Source organism: Schistocerca serialis, chromosome 9 (assembly GCF_023864345.2).
Source record: "Schistocerca serialis cubense isolate TAMUIC-IGC-003099 chromosome 9, iqSchSeri2.2, whole genome shotgun sequence".
Taxonomy (NCBI): domain Eukaryota; kingdom Metazoa; phylum Arthropoda; class Insecta; order Orthoptera; family Acrididae; genus Schistocerca; species Schistocerca serialis.
In genome coordinates this window covers 136,867,449-136,886,547 of record NC_064646.1, presented here as the reverse complement: position 1 = coordinate 136,886,547, position 19,099 = coordinate 136,867,449, and the positions used below count along the sequence as shown (strand labels likewise).

Below are 19,099 nucleotides of genomic sequence, written 5' to 3'. Positions count from 1 at the left end.
CTTACCCCCTGCGATTTTTTTCTTATGGGGGTATGTTAAGGATATGGTGTTTCGGCCACCTCTCCCAGCCACCATTGATGATTTGAAACGATAAATAACAGCAGCTATCCAAACTGTTACGCCTGATATGCCACAGAGAGTGTGGAATGAGTTGGAGTATCGGGTTGATATTGCTCGAGTGTCTGGAGGAGGCCATATTGAAATCTCTGAACTTGTTTTTGAGTGAAAAAAAACCTTTTTAAATACTCTTTGTAATGATGTATAACAGAAGGTTATATTATGTTTCTTTCATTAAATACACATTCTTAAAGTTGTGGTATTCTTTTTGAATCACCCTGTATAATAGATTTGCCCTGGAAACGAAAATTAAAATGTCCTCTTAAAATTACAGTAGTTATGTATGTAATTTTGTTTAGAAGTTTACAACTTTGATGATGTCTATAACTATTTCATAAATAACTCAGAATCATAAGAGGGAGCCCATTGTATCACAACTATTACTATGAACTTTCCATCAATTCTTCTTCCATAGCACACGCTTCAAAATGCTAATCACTGCAAAATTAGAAGGTGTACTTTGTATTACTTCTTAATATAAATAGCAAATCCAGTTTCCACACTGAATAACTTTAAGTTTTAATGTAAATTTCTTACTCAACATGTGTGAAGCAAAACAAAACAAAACTGCACAACCATGCTTGATAAATAGATAAACAAGTCTCAGCCATATTGCCTCATACCGTTGCTAACTAGCCAGGCAGCCATACTACATGCACCAATCCCATGTGGTCCGTCAGATTGCTTGGGATTTTCATGTGACCAGTGATCAGTGATCAGTGACCAGTTGCTGTGATTTGCCTACACACGTGCAATCTGCAAATTGATTGGTCGCCTATGCGACAGATCACTGCAATCTGTTGCTCGTGTGTGGAGTCGTTTCATATCATCATCATCATCATCATCATCATCATCATTTATTGCACATACACAGGCCGTAAGGCCCATGGCAGAAGAAACAAATATACAAATACAAGCCATGCATAGAACATAATGAAGTGATTAACATGTCAAGTCCACGAATCATGTTTGCCCATTTATTTCTGTCTTGGGTATCTACATTGCTCGCTGTTGGATCTGCTTCTTCCAGGGTCACTAAGGTCCTGTCTCTCCACCTCATTCATGGATGACCTCTTAGATGTCTACCAGTTGGGTGTTAGGAAGAGTGCTCTCTGCTCATAGAACATGTCCAGCCCGTAGTCTTTTTTCAATCACTCTCCCAATATCAGCTTTCTACAACAGCCGATACGGATCTCCATTGTGCTCTTTCCCATGTTTTAGTTTCTGCATTGTATATCTGGCCATAAATTTTCCTTAAAATATTTTTCTCAAATGCACAAACACACTCCTCTGTTGTCTGTGTATTTGCCAATATCTCGCAACCACAATAATGCAACCGGTCGCTCTAGTGATATGTATGGTTGTATTTTGCTTCCCTGAGATACAATGTGTGACATGTATAGGTGGTTTACAACATAGTACACCTGGTTCACCCTTATTATTCGTTGTCCAATTTCCTTCTCTGTCTCACTTTTATTCGACAGTACTGACGACAGATATGTGAATTTTACAACTCTTTCAAAATTGTGGCTGTCTATACTAATGATGTCCATATCATTTTGTCGATGAGAGACCTCCTTATACTTTGTTTTCTCATCATTGACCAGTAACACTAGTTTGCTCACTTCTAGCATAAAGTGAGAGATATCTGCTGTCACCTCATTCAGAGTTTTGCCCACAATCACCACATCATTAGCAAATGCAAGGACATATAACTTTCAACCATTTCTCTCACCCTATTAAGGCCAACTGCACATCTCACCTTTTCCACCACTACGTTGAATAGAACTGGTCAGAGGAGATCACCCTGTTTCAATCCATTCATAACTGTGAAGGGTATTGACAATTGATCTTGGCAACCTGATCCATTGTAACAAGCTGCAATCAGCCTAATGTACTTCACTGGTATGCTTAACACCCACATTATATTCCAGGGGGCAGTCCAATTAATGCTGGTGTATACCTGATGGAAGTCAATTAATATAAGGTGTGCGTCTTTATTGAATTCATAAAACGTCTCCATCATTTGCCACATGGGATTGGTGCATGTAGTATGGCTGCCTGGCTAGTTAGCAACGGTATGAGGCAATATGGCTGAGACTTGTTTATCTATTTATCAAGCATGGTTGTGCAGTTTTGTTTTGTTTTGCTTCACACATGTTGAGTAAGAAATTTACATTAAAACTTAAAGTTATTCAGTGTGGTCGGTGAATGAATGTCCATGGGTAAATCCACACTGGTGGAGTCCTTTAGAAGTGTAAACATTTGTGACATCACACTCATCGAAAGCAGTGTAATGTTATGAAGTTTTGCATGGTCTTTGTCCTAAAGTGTTTGACACATTTTGCTGTCAGCAGAGATTTGTGGTGCACTATGTTTTGTTGGTGTAAATGGCGCATTTTCTTTGCAGATAAAGTTTTATCCTCTCATTTATGTTTTCTTGATGCAGTAGTGGAATAATGTAAAATTCTTTGTTTGAGTATCGGTTCTTACCAGTCAAAATTACAAAAAATTAACTGAAAACTAAAACAGTGAAAAATTTCTGGAATTCTAAAAAATTCCTGGGTTTTTCTCAGATTCTTCCTGGATGAAAAGAATGCCAGGTTTTCCCCAGATATCTCAGTTGTTCCAGGGTGCATACACTGTCATAAAAATGTACATTCTCATAGCTCAGTGGTCAGCATTTCTGACTATTATGCAGAGTAAATTTCCTTCACTACACATCTATAGTCACAAATTTTTTGTCATCAGAGAACCAGTTTTGGTCTACAATGACCATCTTCAGATCTGCAGAAAATATGGGAAAAACACAAATATACTAGCAGATTGTCTACAGCTTAAAACAACAAAATAGACAATGATCAAAAATACTACTGACGTACATGTGCATTTGTTTACTTTAAATATGAAGAGGTATATTTGTTTTATAAAAATGTGTCCTAATATACTGGAGCCATAGTGGCATCGTCAAATGGTAAACACAAAATCAGCACCAGCATCATAAATATATATAAATAATAGTATATACAAGAGTCATCTTGTCTGGAGCACTACAGTTCAAAACAAACTGCCGTATAGTAGCCACAAAATGTTTGTGTTGCAAGTTAGCCATATGTCACTACTGTAGACATACACATATTCTTTAATGATTAATTGTATGATGAAAAATAAATGAGGATATAATCAGTAAAGTCTGTAATGGGCTTATAAGGTGTAAGAGGCATTACAGTGATAAAAAGCAATTAAATAAAATATGATGGAAGTTAGATTGCTAAAAAGGAAAAAGTTAAGAGACAATAATTGACATACACTCAAGTGGCGGTTATGCAGAGGACATGGCTTCAATTCCCAGTACCATCAGGGACTTTTCCTTGGTGGGAGGGCTGGAATCGTGTGCATGCAATCTTGTAACATCAGTTGAGGAGCTTCCTGAGTGAGAAGCAGTGGCTCCAAACTAAAGAAAGCCAACAACAGCCAGGAGGGAAATGTGTGTAGACCACATGTTCCTCCATATTGCATCCAATGATGCCGTTGGCAGAGAATGATGCAGCTGCCAGTTGGTCCCAATTGGCCCATTGGGGCTAGAATGTGGAGTTTTGCTTCCATTGCTTTGCCATAAATATAGTTTCTCCAAATGCATTGTGATACATACTCTTGTATGTTCTATGCATGGTGGGAAACTGTCTAAAACAAAACAAAGACCTTCATCTCCTCTTGTCCCTATGACTGGTGGGTCCCTCTCACACTGAGGACTGAGTGACCTTTTACTCCTTAAATATTGAACTAACAGTTCTGAAGGTAAGGATTAGTAGTTTCAGGTTTTTTAAAGTGAGTTTTCCTTTTGAGATTATTTACTGTATTTTCAGATTGTGGTTTTCTTCCTGGGACTCTCAGAGTTAAAGCCCCATATCGTTTCTACAAGTACCCTCTATTTCAGTGGCTGTTTTAATGTAGTGCATGTCAAACTCACCCAAGGGAATACTGCAAGTCTACACAGGACCAAGAATTTGCTATTGAGCTCATCACAGAATTAAGAACCTCTTGTGTGGACCATCCAATTGGCTCCAGACCAAAAGACCCCAACAAGTTCTCATAACAATGCTCAAATCACTGTCTGTGTTGAGATCTCACAATTGAGGCTAGCTGTCAACACTGTTTTTACCAATTTCCAGAAAGAACCAAGAGTGGTCTCAGATCAAAGATGACAGAAGTCATTGTTGCCAGTGCCAGATATGATCTGCAGCTAACTATTCAATCCCTTCTTTAAATTGGTGCTGGGATTGCCTTCTCCACTTATGTGCGATGTCTCCCAGGACACACATTAGATTATTTTCCCGTCCCTGATCTTACTTCCCTAACAGGTATCATCACATGCTTAACAGATGAGCTGCCTGTAACTAGTAGCCCTTTCTAGTGTGCAATCTGCAGCTCTGTATGAAACCATCCCATCCTCTAGTTTTACATTACCTTCCTAACCAGGAATGTTTATTTCTCACTCATTGGTTATGTAAAACTTAACATTTAATTTAAATTTCAGAAGCCATACATTGAAAATATTAACACACTATTATTATCTTTACACTAACATGTTTGCTCATTAATTCTGGAAAAAGTGTTATGTATTTAAACATTTAAAGGTGAATCATTATTCTCAGGCTGTCATTGTTGCTTTAATCTAAGATCTGACATGTGGTAATTGCAATCTTGCAAGGCAAATAGCATTATTGATGAGTTGAGTGGCTTCAGACCTGTAAGAACTACGGAATTTCAGCATGTCTTTCAAACAAAGCAAATTTTCACCATTCCTTAAGAGGAGTGCATTGCCAGAAATGTGTGAAAATATTAACAGACATGATACTGACAGTAGTGCTAAAAGAGTTAAAACAGATGGTGAATCTAAAAAACAAAATGTGCTAACAAAGAGAAAGATAGTGAATCATTAGGGACCAAAAACTCTGTGAAGTCTGAAGGTAGGAATTGGAGTAACAGTAGACTTGAAATTACAGTGGGAAATTGTATTGCTTTATCATATTTTCAAAACTGGCCAAAAACTAAGCTGTAACTGTCTGTAAATGACAAAACTTTATAACGTGCAAAATCTACTCAGAACTTTGTGAACTTATGGTGGGAAGCATGGCATATTCACATATCAATAACTTGTTTTTGGCTGGTGGTTTTGCTAATAATGCCAAAAAATTAAATGATAAAATTAGTGATCATCTAAAGTGCAAGTCACACATGAAATGTGTACAAATCATATGTTGCAAGGAAAAGCAAAGTATCAAAAAATGAAAGTGAAAAGTTTTGGGGAATGCAACATCAACAAAAAGGTATAACAACTGCTTTGTTGTTGAGATCTGCATACGTAGTACCTAAACAGCAATTATCATTCAAATCATATCCCACTATACCTGAACTACAAAAGTTTAAAATATATGATAATTAATTGAAACCCTCAGTTGCCAACAGGTGTTGTTGATATACCTCGATGGGGACGCTGAAAATGTGTGCCCCGACTGGGACTTGAACCCGGGATCTCCTGCTTACATGGCAGACGCTCTATTCATCTGAGCCACCGAGGACACAGATGAATAGCGCGACTTCAGACTTATCCCTTGCACGCTTCCCATGAGACCCACATTCCCAACTGACCACAATCTACATACATAATGTACCTAACAGATATTTGTCCATCCACTCATTACTCACGCACACTAACGTGATGATTCCTGTAAGACTTAGGGCAACCTGTGCGCATTCACACAGACGAAGGTCAGTGGCTTGGTAGCCATTAACTCTATGTGTGTGTATATATATATATATATATATATATATATATATATATATATATATGAAGACAGTAACTGTTCTCGAAAGAACAGAATATATGGTAATTAATTGAAACCCTCAGCTGCCGACAGGTGTTGTTTTCAGCTGTCCCCATCGAGGTATTTCAACAACACCTTTCGGCAGCTGAGGGTTTCTATTAATTATCATTTATTCTAGAGAAGCTGCATGGTCATCAATGGTATCTGTTCTTTTGAGAACAATTACTATCTTCATATATATAGTGAAAGGCTACCCAGCCATTGACCTTCGTCTGTGTGAATGGGCACAGGCTGCCCTAACTCTTACAGGAATCGTCACCTTAGCATGTGTGAGTAAGGAGTGGATGGACAAATATCTATTAGGTACATTATGTATGTAGATTGTGGACGGTTGGGAATGTGGGTCTCACGGGAAGCCTGCAAGGGATAAGTCCCTGCGGTCACGCTCAACAGATAAGTCCCTGCAGTCACGCTATTCATCTGTGTTCTCGGTGGCTCAGATGGATAGAGCATCTGCCACGTAAGCAGGAGATTCTGGGTTCGAATCCCGGTCGGGGCACAATTTCAGCTGTCCCCATCAAGGTATATCAACAACACCTGTCGGTAGCGGAGGGTTTCAATTAATTATCATTCATTCTAGAGAAGCTGCATGGTCATCAATGGTATCTGTTCTTTCAAGAACAGTTGCTGTCTTCATATATATAAAAGTTTATCAGTCAGTAATGTGTTTCATTCTGACCAAGCGTGCAAAAATATCATTATTTTTATAGGAGAAGAAATGAAATAGAATCTTGCTCACTTCTTTGTAGAATCGGGTACAATAAAATAAAAATAATACAATAAAAACTGTTTAATAATATATGCATGTTTGTCCTTTGAGGGAGTTATTTGCAATTTTTTTTACACTGTTGATTTAGCAAGTGGTACAGGAGAAGTATATCAGTATAGTGTTATGTATACTACCCTCCCCCCCTCCCCCAGCCCAATCCCATGTGCCCCCCCCCCCCCCTGCGTCCCATGGTAGAAGCACAAATCACACACTGGCTCTTTCTCCTTTGTGGCTACCTGGACTTTGGGAAAACAAAACTGAATGGCTTATCTTTCCATCAGCAGAAAAGGCTATTCCTCAAATCATTTCTTTAGAACATTCCTTAAAGTCATCAAAAAAGTAGGGATTTATCACTCACTGACTGACAAAAGGCCTGTTTTGTAAATGTGAAAGAAAGAAAGTCTTCTTTGCTGAAGAAATAAACATGAATATGAAAAGTCAATAAAGTTGCAAGTGTATTTTTGTCATTATTTTCTAAGGTAAATACTTTTGAGTTTTGCTCCTGGATCTAAAAATTAAAAAATTATCTCTGCAAAGTATCAGAGCAGCTTACCAAAGAATTCTATTGTTCCAGTAGATGCTCCCAATTTATTAGATGCTTTACACAAATAAATCCCATAATCATATGCCTGAACTTTGGTTATGCGTAAAACAGCCGATGAATGGCCTGCTCGCATGCTGAAATAGGCTATCCTGTTAAACAAGCAAGATACAGCTATTTAGAAAGCAAATTGAAGATAAAATAGAAACACATGTTATAATTGTTCATAACTACTTTTGATTTCCTTTTTTATTTGAAAATTCATAAATTTACTTTCTAGATCATTTCTTATATATAGAAAGATAATTTCCACAAACTGCAGCATTAAAATTAAACTTTAAAAAATTCATTATAGTGAGGGGACAGTTTCTTGCAAAGGTAACTGCAGACCATTACAAAAGTATGTAATTTCTAAGAAAAATAGCCATCAGATTGATAGCAGGCTAGCATTTATTGATTATAAAATAATGACAAATGTCAGCATATAATACCAGTTCACTTTAAGAACAAATAGAACAAAAGAATCTAAATTGCAACAAAAATCCAGTACATAGTCATCTGCATGTTTTATGATTCAATTTGATACATCAACAACAATAATGGAGGAGCACAGTCTAGGATGTGGAACAAGTCAGATTATACATAAACAAAGTAGAGCAGTAGTTAGAAGGAACATTAAGAATTAACTGTTGATAAATTGCTAGAAATTAGCTGTATTTACTGAGACTGAATTTCAAATACCAACATATATAAGAAACATGCTACTTTTTGAAAAAGAAAAAGAAAAAATGAAAAAGTGACATTTCCCCAGTTACACTAATTAACTACTATGCAAGTACTATTGCTTGCTTATTATTTATCTACCCAGCGTGATATTTACCAACCAATTGGAATAGAAGCCTACTCAAAGTTTTTAATAGTTTTTGATACTCATAGCATTAACATGATATAGCTTTTGAAAAGCGTGCAAGTGTTTGCACACTTTAGTTCAGAAAAGTAACTGTCCACATGTCAGAACTCTGGAGATGGGAACTTGCCCTTCAGTATATCCTCTCTTCTCGTCATCGGCCAGGTCTCAACCTCCGCTAATTACAAGTTGCCGCCGCTCATACCTCACCTGTCGTTCAACAACATCTTTGCCTCTTTACTTCCGCCTCGACTGACATCTCTGCCCAAACTCTTTGCCTTTACAAATGTCTGCTTGTGTCTGTATATGTGTGGATGGATATGTATGTGTGTGTGTGTGTGTGTGTGTGTGTGTGTGTGTGTGTGCGCGCGAGTGTATACCCATCCTTTTTTCCCCCTAAGGTAAGTCTTTCCACTCCCGGGATTGGAATAACTCCTTACCCTCTCCCTTAAAACCCACATCCTTTCGTCTTTCCCTCTCCTCCCCTCTTTCCTGATGAAGCAACCATTGGTTGCGAAAGCTAGAATTTTGTGTGTATGTTTGTGTGTCTATCGACGTGCCAGCGCTTTCGTTTGGTAAGTCACATCATCTATGTTTTTAGATACATTTTTCCCACGTGGAATGTTTCCCTCTCTCTCTCTCTCTCTCTATATATATATATATATATATATATATATATATATATATATATATATATATATATATATATATATATATATATAAAGAGAGAGAGAGGGGGGGGGGGGGGGGGAACATTCCACGTGGGAAAAATTATATATAAAAACAAAAATGAGGTGACTTACCGAACGAAAGCGCTGGCAGGTCGATAGACACACAAACAAACACAAACATACACACAAAATTCTAGCTTTCGCAACCAACGGTTGCCTCATCAGGAAAGAGGGAAGGAGAGGGAAAGATGAAAGGATGTGGGTTTTAAGGGAGAGGGTAAGGAGTCATTCCAATCCCAGGAGCGGAAAGACTTACCTTAGGGGGAAAAAAGGACAGGTATACACTCGCGCACACACACACATATCCATCCACACATACAGACACAAGCAGACATTTGTAAAGGCAAAGAGTTTGGGCAGTGTCAGTCGAGGCAGAAGTGCAGAGGCAAAGATGTTGTTGAATGACAGGTGAGGTATGAGTGGCGGCAACTTGAAATTAGCGGAGATTGAGGCCTGGTGGATAACAACATCTTTGCCTCTGCACTTCTGCCTCTACTGACATCTCTGCCCAAACTCTTTGTCTTTAAATATGTCTGCTTGTGTCTGTGTATGTGTGGATGGATGTGTGTGTGTGTGTTCGAGTGTGTACCCGTCCTTTTTTCCCCCTAGGTTGGGTCTTTCCGCTCCCGAGATTGGAGTGGCTCCTTGCCCTCTCCCTTGAAACCCACATCCTTCCATCTTTTCCCTCTCCTTCCCTCTTTCCTGATGGGGCAGCGGTTTGTTGCGAGGGCTTGAATTTTGTGTGTGTGTTTGTGTGTCTGTCGACCTGCCAGCGCTTTCATTTGGTGAGTCACATCATCTTTGTTTTTAGATATATGTTTCCTAAGTGGAATGTTTCCCTCTATTATAACCATATATATATATATATATATATATAAAAACAAAGATGAGGTGACTTACCGAACAAAAGCGCTGGCAGGTCGATAGACACACAAACAAACACAAACATACACACAAAATTCAAGCTTTCGCAACAAACTGTTGCCTCATCAGGAAAGAGGGAAGGAGAGGGGAAGACGAAAGGAAGTGGGTTTTAAGGGAGAGGGTAAGGAGTCATTCCAGTCCCGGGAGCGGAAAGACTTACCTTAGGGGGAAAAAAGGACAGGTATACACTCGCACACACGCACATATCCATCCGCACATACAGACACAAGCAGACATATTTGGTCTTTAAATATGTCTGCTTGTGTCTGTATGTGCGGATGGATATGTGCGTGTGTGCGAGTGTATACCTGTCCTTTTTTCCCCCTAAGGTAAGTCTTTCCGCTCCCGGGATTGGAATGACTCCTTACCCTCTCCCTTAAAACCCACTTCCTTTCGTCTTCCCCTCTCCTTCCCTCTTTCCTGATGAGGCAACAGTTTGTTGCGAAAGCTTGAATTTTGTGTGTATGTTTGTGTTTGTTTGTGTGTCTATCGACCTGCCAGCGCTTTTGTTCGGTAAGTCACCTCATCTTTGTTTTTATATATAATTTTTCCCACGTGGAATGTTTCCTTCCATTATATATATATATATATAACGCATCTCTGCCTACGTAGATCAACACCTTCAACCCATTACATGCAGTCTCCCATCCTTCATCAAAGACACCAACCACTTTCTCAAACGCCTGGAATCCCTACCCAGTCTGTTACCCCCGGAAACCATCCTTGTAACCATTGATGCCACTTCCTTATACACAAATATTCCGCATGTCCAGGGCCTCGCTGCGATGGAGCACTTCCTTTCACGCCGATCACCTGCCGCCCTACCTAAAACCTCTTTCCTCATTACCTTAGCCAGCTTCATCCTGACCCACAACTTCTTCACTTTTGAAGGCCAGACATACCAACAATTAAAGGGAACAGCCATGGGTACCAGGATGGCCCCCTCGTATGCCAACCTATTCATGGGTCGCTTAGAGGAAGCCTTCCTGGTTACCCAGGCCTGCCAACCCGAAGTTTGGTACAGATTTATTGATGACATTTTCGTGATCTGGACTCACAGTGAAGAAGAACTCCAGAATTTCCTCTCCAACCTTAACTCCTTTGGTTCCATCAGATTCACCTGGTCCTACTCCAAATCCCATGCCACTTTCCTTGACGTTGACCTCCACCTGTCCAATGGCCAGCTTCACACGTCCGTCCACATTAAACCCACCAACAAGCAACAGTACCTCCATTATGACAGCTGCCACCCATTCCACATCAAACGGTCCCTTCCCTACAGCCTTGGTCTTCGTGGCAAACGAATCTGCTCCAGTCCGGAATCCTTGAACCATTACACCAACAACCTGAAAACAGCTTTTGCATCCCGTAACTACCCTCCCGACCTGGTACAGAAGCAAATAACCAGAGCCACATCCTCATCTCCTCAAACCCGGAACCTTCCACAGAAGAACCCCAAAAGTGCCCCACTTGTGACGGGATACTTTCCGGGACTGGATCAGATTCTGAATGTGGCTCTCCAGCAGGGATACGACTTCCTCAAATCCTGCCCTGAAATGAGATCCATCCTTCATGAAATCCTCCCCACTCCACCAAGAGTGTCTTTCCGCCGTCCACCTAACCTTCGCAACCTCTTAGTTCATCCCTATGAAATGCCCAAACCACCTTCCCTACCCTCTGGCTCCTACCCCTGTAACCGCCCCCGGTGTAAAACCTGTCCCATGCACCCTCCCACCACCACCTATTCCAGTCCTGTAACCCGGAAGGTGTACACGATCAAAGGCAGAGCCACGTGTGAAAGCACCCACGTGATTTACCAACTGACCTGCCTACACTGTGAAGCGTTCTATGTGGGAATGACCAGCAACAAACTGTCCATTCGCATGAATGGACACAGGCAGACAGTGTTTGTTGGTAATGAGGATCACCCTGTGGCTAAACATGCCTTGGTGCACGGCCAGCACATCTTGGCACAGTGTTACACCGTCCGGGTTATCTGGATACTTCCCACTAACACCAACCTGTCAGAACTCCGGAGATGGGAACTTGCCCTTCAGCATATCCTTTCTTCTCGCTATCCGCCAGGCCTCAATCTCCGCTAATTTCTAATTTCAATTTGCCGCTGCTCATACCTCACCTGTCTTTCAACTTCATCTTTGCCTCTGTACATCTGCCCCGACTGACATCTCTGCCCAAACTCTTTGCCTTTACAAATGTCTGCTTGTGTCTGTGTATGTGTGGATGGATATGTGTGTGTGTGCGAGTGTATACCTGTCCTTTTTTCCCCCTAAGGTAAGTCTTTCCGCTCCCGGGATTGGAATGACTCCTTACCCTCTCCCTTAAAACCCATATCCTTTTGTCTTTCCTTCTCCTTCCCTCTTTCCTGACGAGGCAACCATTGGTTGCGAAAGCTAGAATTTTGTGTGTATGTTTGTGTTTGTTTGTGTGTCTATCGACCTGCCAGCGCTATATATATATATATATATATATATATATATATATATATATATATATATATATATGGTTATAATAGAGGGAAGCATTCCACGTAGGAAGGGTATATCTGAAAACAGGGATGATGTGGCTTGCTGGGTGGGGGTGCTGGCGGGTCGACGGACGCACAAGCAAACACAAGCATGCACACGGGGTTCAAGCTTTCGCAACAAACTGTTGCCTCATCGGGAGGGAGAGAGGGAGAGGGAGGGATGAGGGGATGTGGGTTTTGGGGGGGAGGGTGGGGAGTCGTTCCAGTCCCGGGAGCGGAAGGTCTTGCCTTGGGGGGAGAAAGGGACGGGTGTGCACTCGCGCACACACGCACATGTCCATCCACACATGTGCGGACGCAGTCAGACATATTTAAATATGTCTGCTTGTGTCTGTATATGTGTGGATGGATATGTGTGTGTGTGTGTGCGAGTGTATAGCCGTCTTTTTTTCCCCCTAAGGTAAGTCCTTCCGCTCCCGGGATTGGAATGACTCCTTACCCTCTCCCTTAAAACCCACATCCTTTCGTCTTTCCCTCTCCTTCCCTCTTTCCTGATGAGGCAACAGTTTGTTGCGAAAGCTTGAATTTTGTGTGTATGTTTGTGTTTGTTTGTGTGTCTGTCGACCTGCCAGCACTTTCATTTGGTAAGTCACATCATCTTTGTTTTATATATATATATATATATATATATAAGAATAATGGAAGGAGTAGATAATGGCAAACCATGCCTGACTCTTACTTGTTTATATATACTTGAAAATATAATGCATTTAAAGCAAAAGTTGCACACAAAAAGACCACTCATCACTCAAAATCACACAATACACAGCTATGATACAAGGCAAAAATTGGATGTACATGTTCAAAGTGGCAACACAAAGTTATTTCAAAACAGTCTTATCCATCCTAGTATCAAACCACACAGTGCCTCACTAAATACCATTAAACACATACATAACATTGGTCACTTCAAATCTAAATTGAAGTCATACTTGGTTGATCACTGCTTTTACACAGTAAATGAATATCTACAAAAATAAATTTTTCTATGTTAACCCAATGTACAATTATACAGAAGAACATTTGTATATTATCTCTCTGTATATAGTGTAACAACCGTTACTTAAGTATTCACCATTAATTGATATATTAATGTGTGTTATTATGTACAAAGAATAAGAGAGGAAAGAGAGAAGTGGGAGGGGGAGGCAACTGGTTTGGTTGAGGTTCACATGTTTCTGTGGGACTGGTAGGTGTGGAAAATAACATGTGAAAATTACCTGCAAATGATAGAGGAAGTGGGATCAATAGAACTAATTTCATCATCAATTAGAAGAATTTGGGGCATGAGAAGCTGCACTGACAATCTGCACAGTCACGTAACCATGTGTTGTGAACAGACAAGACCACTGATACAGTGTGGCTCAGATGTGTCATAGTGCGTGTGGTTTGAAACGTGATGAAAAACCACAGGAAAAAAGAGAGAGAATCGACAATAACTAGAGTATACACCAACTCCCTCAGATCCAAACCCACTACCTTATTTCTCATACTCGTTATTAACTTACCCCTAATACGCAACTCCTCATTTGAAGGGAAAGTGTATGAACAAATTTGTGGCACAGCCCTGGGCACCCACATGGCATCCTCCTATGCCAACCTGTTTGTGATCTGTCTAGGGGAAACCTTTCTAGCCTCCCAAAACCCAAACCCTGGTCTGGTTCAGATTCATTGATGATATCTCCATGATCTGGACCATGGCAAAGAAACCCTATTCTCATTCCTTTCCCATTGGCTTCACATGGTCCTCCTCAACTCAGCATGCCACCTTCATGGACATTGACCTCCTCATCTCTAAGGGCTCCTTCCACACCCCTGTCTACATTAACCCCACCATGCACCAACAATACCTGCATTTCAGCAGCTACTATCCCTTCCACACCAAAAAATTCCTGCCATACAGCCTGGCCATGCGAAGATGGCATATCTGTAATGACAAGAAGACCCTCACCAGTATGCCGAAGGTCTCACAAAGGCCTTCACAAACAGGCGCTATCCTCCAGGCCTATTCCACCAACAGATTTCCTGTGCCATACCCCCACACATCCCCAATCCACCCCAAAGAATCAGCTACAAAGGAGTGCCCCCTCCATCACCCAGTACCACCACACACTGGAATAACTGAACACTTCCTCCATCAAGGCTCTAGTTACCTACCATCATGCTTCGAAATGAGGTCATCCTACCCAAGATCCTTCCCACCCCTTATAAAGTGACGTTCCATCACCCACCCAACCTCCATAACATCCTAGACATTTCCTATGCCATTCCCAACACCAGCTCCTTGCCATAGGGGTCATATCCCTGTGGTAGGACCAGCTGCAAGAGCTGCCCAATATGCCCACCCAGCACTTCTCACTTTAATCCTGTTACTGGTTTATGCTATCTCCTCAGAGGCCGAGCCACCTGTGAAATCAAACATGGCATATACCTGCCCTGCTGCAATTGTAGCACAACTCTTTTATATTGGTGTGACTAGCAACCAGTTGACCAACAGAATGAATGACCATTGCTCATTCGCCAAACCGTGGCCAAGAGCAAAGTGGACCATCTTGTGACATTATATGCAACTGAACATAACATGCTTGATTTCAATGACTTGTTCACAACCTGGGCCATCTGGATCCTCCCTGCACTCCCAACTTTTCTGAACTACATGGATGGGAGTCATCCTTACAACACATTCTCCACTCCCTAAATCATCCAGGTCTCAACCTACAATAATCTACTCCCCCCCACACCCTCCATTCAACAGTTTCTTACCCTCTGTCCTATAACCTCCTCCAAAGTCACATCCTTCACCTTCACTGTGTGCTGCTCTCTGCCAACACACCCACTAGTCTTTCTCCTCTCTGCTCCGTTTCTTCTGCTCCCCATTACCACCTCACCTCCCTATTCACCATAGCTTCTCGATGCTGTGCCTAGCAGCCCAGTCCTGTGCTTTTTTCCCCCCACCCATATTCTGCTGTCCCTGCCCCCTTCTGCTTGTCCTATGTCAGCCTGCTCCTTCATTCAATGTTGCAGTTGCAATCTGGCCGGAGCAGCTAGAGACAGCAGTCATGTGTGCGTGAGGTCTGCCAGCTTGTATGAATATGTATGTGTTTTTGTTTCTTTTTTGAGCAGGGCAAAAGCTCAGTTTGTCATGGGTTTTTCATAGTACCTGTCTGCAACTCAACATGTCATCTTTATGGTAAGTAGCAATCTATCCTTTTCACAATTTCTGAATTGGGTTTTTATAGTGGTAGAGAGCTAAGAGGTCATCTGAGAAGCTGAGTTGCCATTTTAAGAGTGATTTCCATGCTATTTGCGATGGTAAGTGTATCACTAATAGCAGAACCAATGAAGTCAGTATTGTTTACAGTGACAAACATCTTTGGTGATTGGGTGTAGTACTTATCAGAAACAATGCATAGTCAGCATTGAACATGACATCAGTTCAAGAGAGGCTCTGATATTATTTTAGTATTGAAGTTGGCAGGAACTGTCAAAGGCAGTGGTAGCACACAAATCACTGACTTAAAATCACTGACTTACGATGAGCAACCTACATATAAACCTCTCATCTCCCCATGTGTATCCTTTCTTGTCTAACAACAAACTTTGACACTGACTTTTATAGTATAGCCTTTGCTAGGCAACTATGCAGCATGAAAAGTAAATAGGCGACACTGTTTCATGCAGATATATGACAATAATTGAGTTGATCAACCCAGTAAGGGAGATTATGATCAACATACCCCAATTGACTGTTCCATATACAATAAATTTCCATAACAGAAGTATTGAAGAAGATACTATAGGCGATTATAACCTGTTTTTCTATAAAGTCTTCATTTGCAACTAATCTTGACATGTTTCATAACAAGACCAAGTAACAACAGACAAGCACATTCCTCAGTATCTACTACCATTCACAGTGATTTTCTGTTTCAACAATTTTCTCAGTTTTTCTTAAATCATTCATTTCATTATTTAGTAACCCTCTACTTCCTTCTATTTTCTTCTCTCAATCAGCTGTTCTCATCCTTCAATTAATTACCCACCTGACTCCCAAATATTATTCTTCTATCTTCTCTTACATACTGGTCCTCTTGTCCAGTGTACAGACTTTGTTTCTTACTTCAGACTCTTCTTCCTTTTTGCAAATGTTAGTTGCTATACACTTGTTTCAAATTCACTTGAAGAGCACAAGTCAAAAATGATGATAGTCCATTTTTTCCCATTTTCAGGTTAGGACAGGAATTTGTAGCTCAAATACGGCTGGATTTGTAGGAGGGGGGGGGGGGGGGTGTACACGGCAAGAATGCTGGCAGTTACTAAGTTATTTGCCATTTTATTTTTGTTGTGCACGGTAAAACCGATGAATGTCATCTGTGTTCACGGCACATACGATGAGAGTCATTTCATAAGGTTGGCAAAACCTGCTTGATCAGGAGTTCAACATGCTGTCTTCATTCTTTTGTTTACTTTGTGTTTGTGGTTAGAAAGTTGCCAAAGTTTATAGCTTGTATTGTTGGTAGCAGTTTCTGTGAAAATGAGTGAATTAAGTAAGTCATGTGTGGACGAAGATTGTGAAAATGTCAGTAAACCTAGCACAAAGAAGAGAAAATCCTATGGAAGGGTAACAGATGTGATGAACAAACTTAAAGTGTGTACTCACGAAACTGGGCCCAATTGCAGATGTAGAAGACTACAGTGTTTTGATAGAGTTTGTGGAGGTGAAAGAAAAATATTAATGTCTCATTTTGATAGTTTAGAATCTAATGATGCTCAGTCCACATACTTGGCTAGGCTTATCAATGTTTATGATGTCAAAAATCGCAGACCAAGAAAGCCTGAAAATGAATCACGTTTTAATGATAAGAGCTACACCTACAAAGTAATAATAAAGGATGGTGATAATTTTATTGACATCCCTGTGTGTTATAAAGCAATTCCGTCTATTTTTGGTGTAACTGGGAGAAGGGTTCAAACTAATCAAATGAGTCTGAAAGAAACAGGTGAACCCCCAACAGACAAGATAGGAAAGTATGACCACAAACATTGTAGGACCTCAGAAGAAGTTAATCAAAGTGTCATTGGCCACATTGCATCGTTTAAGGGCCGTACAAGCCATTATAGTTTTGATAAAAAAAAAAATTAAAAAAAAAATACTTGCCAGACACTTTAAATTTGAAAAAAAATGTAGACATTGTACAAGAGAGGTAGGCCTAGTGGTAAGATTGTGTCCTATGAATATTATAGACAGATATTCGTATCTAAGTTTAACATAGCTTTTGGATATCGCAGAAGCGACACCTGCAGTGCATGTGACAGGTACCAAGCAGAAATGAAAGCTCTAAACCTCCAGCTGGAACAGACTAATGATTACAAAGAAAATGCAAATATTTTAAGCAGCATTAAGACAATACAATGTGAGAATGAACTACACTTGAGGAAAGCTAACATGTTTTATGACACAAAGAGAAAATGTAGGAAAATTTCAAGGAAAAGGGAGGATACTGAGGCACTTACCATTGATTTTCAAAAAACTTTAAGCTTACCTAATTTGACCACAAATGCTGTTTACCACCGCCATCAATTGTCATTGTACACTCCTGGAAATTGAAATAAGAACATCGTGAATTCATTGTCCCAGGAAGGGGAAACTTTATTGACACATTCCTGGGGTCAGATACATCACATGATCACACTGACAGAACCACAGGCACATAGACACAGGCAACAGAGCATGCACAATGTCGGCACTAGTACAGTGTATATCCACCTTTCGCAGCAATGCAGGCTGCTATTCTCCCATGGAGACAATTGTAGAGATGCTGGATGTAGTCCTGTGGAACGGCTTGCCATGCCATTTCCACCTGGCGCCTCAGTTAGACCAGCGTTCGTGCTGGACGTGCAGACCGCGTGAGATGACGCTTCATCCAGTCCCAAACATGCTCAATGGGGGACAGATCCGGAGATCTTGCTGGCCAGGGTAGTTGACTTACACCTTCTAGAGCACGTTGGGTGGCACGGGATACATGCGGATGTGCATTGTCCTGTTGGAACAGCAAGTTCCCTTGCCGGTCTAGGAATGGTAGAACGATGGGTTTGATGACGGTTTGGATGTACCGTGCACTATTCAGTGTCCCCTCGACGATCACCAGTGGTGTACGGCCAGTGTAGGAGATCGCTCCCCACACAGTGATGCCGGGTGTTTGCCCTGTGTGCCTCGGTCGTATGCAGTCCTGATTGTGGCGCTCACCTGCACAGCGCCAAACACGCATACGGCCATCATTGGCACCAAGGCAGAAGCGACTCTCATCGCTGAAGACGACACGTCTCCATTCGTCCCTCCATTCACGCCTGTCGCGACACCACTGGAGGCGGGCTGCACGATGTTGGGGCGTGAGCGGAAGACGGCCTAACGGTGTGCGGGACCGTAGCCCAGCTTCATGGAGACGGTTGCGAATGGTCCTCGCCGATACCCCAGGAGCAACAGTGTCCCTAATTTGCTGGGAAGTGGCGGTGCGGTCCCCTATGGCACTGCGTAGGATCCTACGGTCTTGGCGTGCATCTGTGCGTCGCTGCGGTCCGGTCCCAGGTCGACGGGCATGTGCACCTTCCGCCGACCACTGGCGACAACATCGATGTACTGTGGAGACCTCACGCCCCACGTGTTGAGCAATTCGGCG

At 41.4% G+C, this 19,099-nt stretch overlaps 1 protein-coding gene across 3 annotated transcripts in view; it reads right to left on the bottom strand.

Moving 5' to 3' along the window:
• Positions 1-19,099, bottom strand: part of LOC126419325 (lachesin-like) — a 140,615-nt gene that overhangs the window by 26,733 nt on the left and 94,783 nt on the right. For all 3 annotated transcript variants that reach the window (XM_050086509.1, XM_050086507.1, XM_050086508.1), the window contains exon 5: positions 7,328-7,467. In XM_050086509.1, the coding sequence (XP_049942466.1) occupies positions 7,328-7,467 (140 nt within the window). The remainder of the gene's footprint in view (positions 1-7,327; positions 7,468-19,099) is intronic.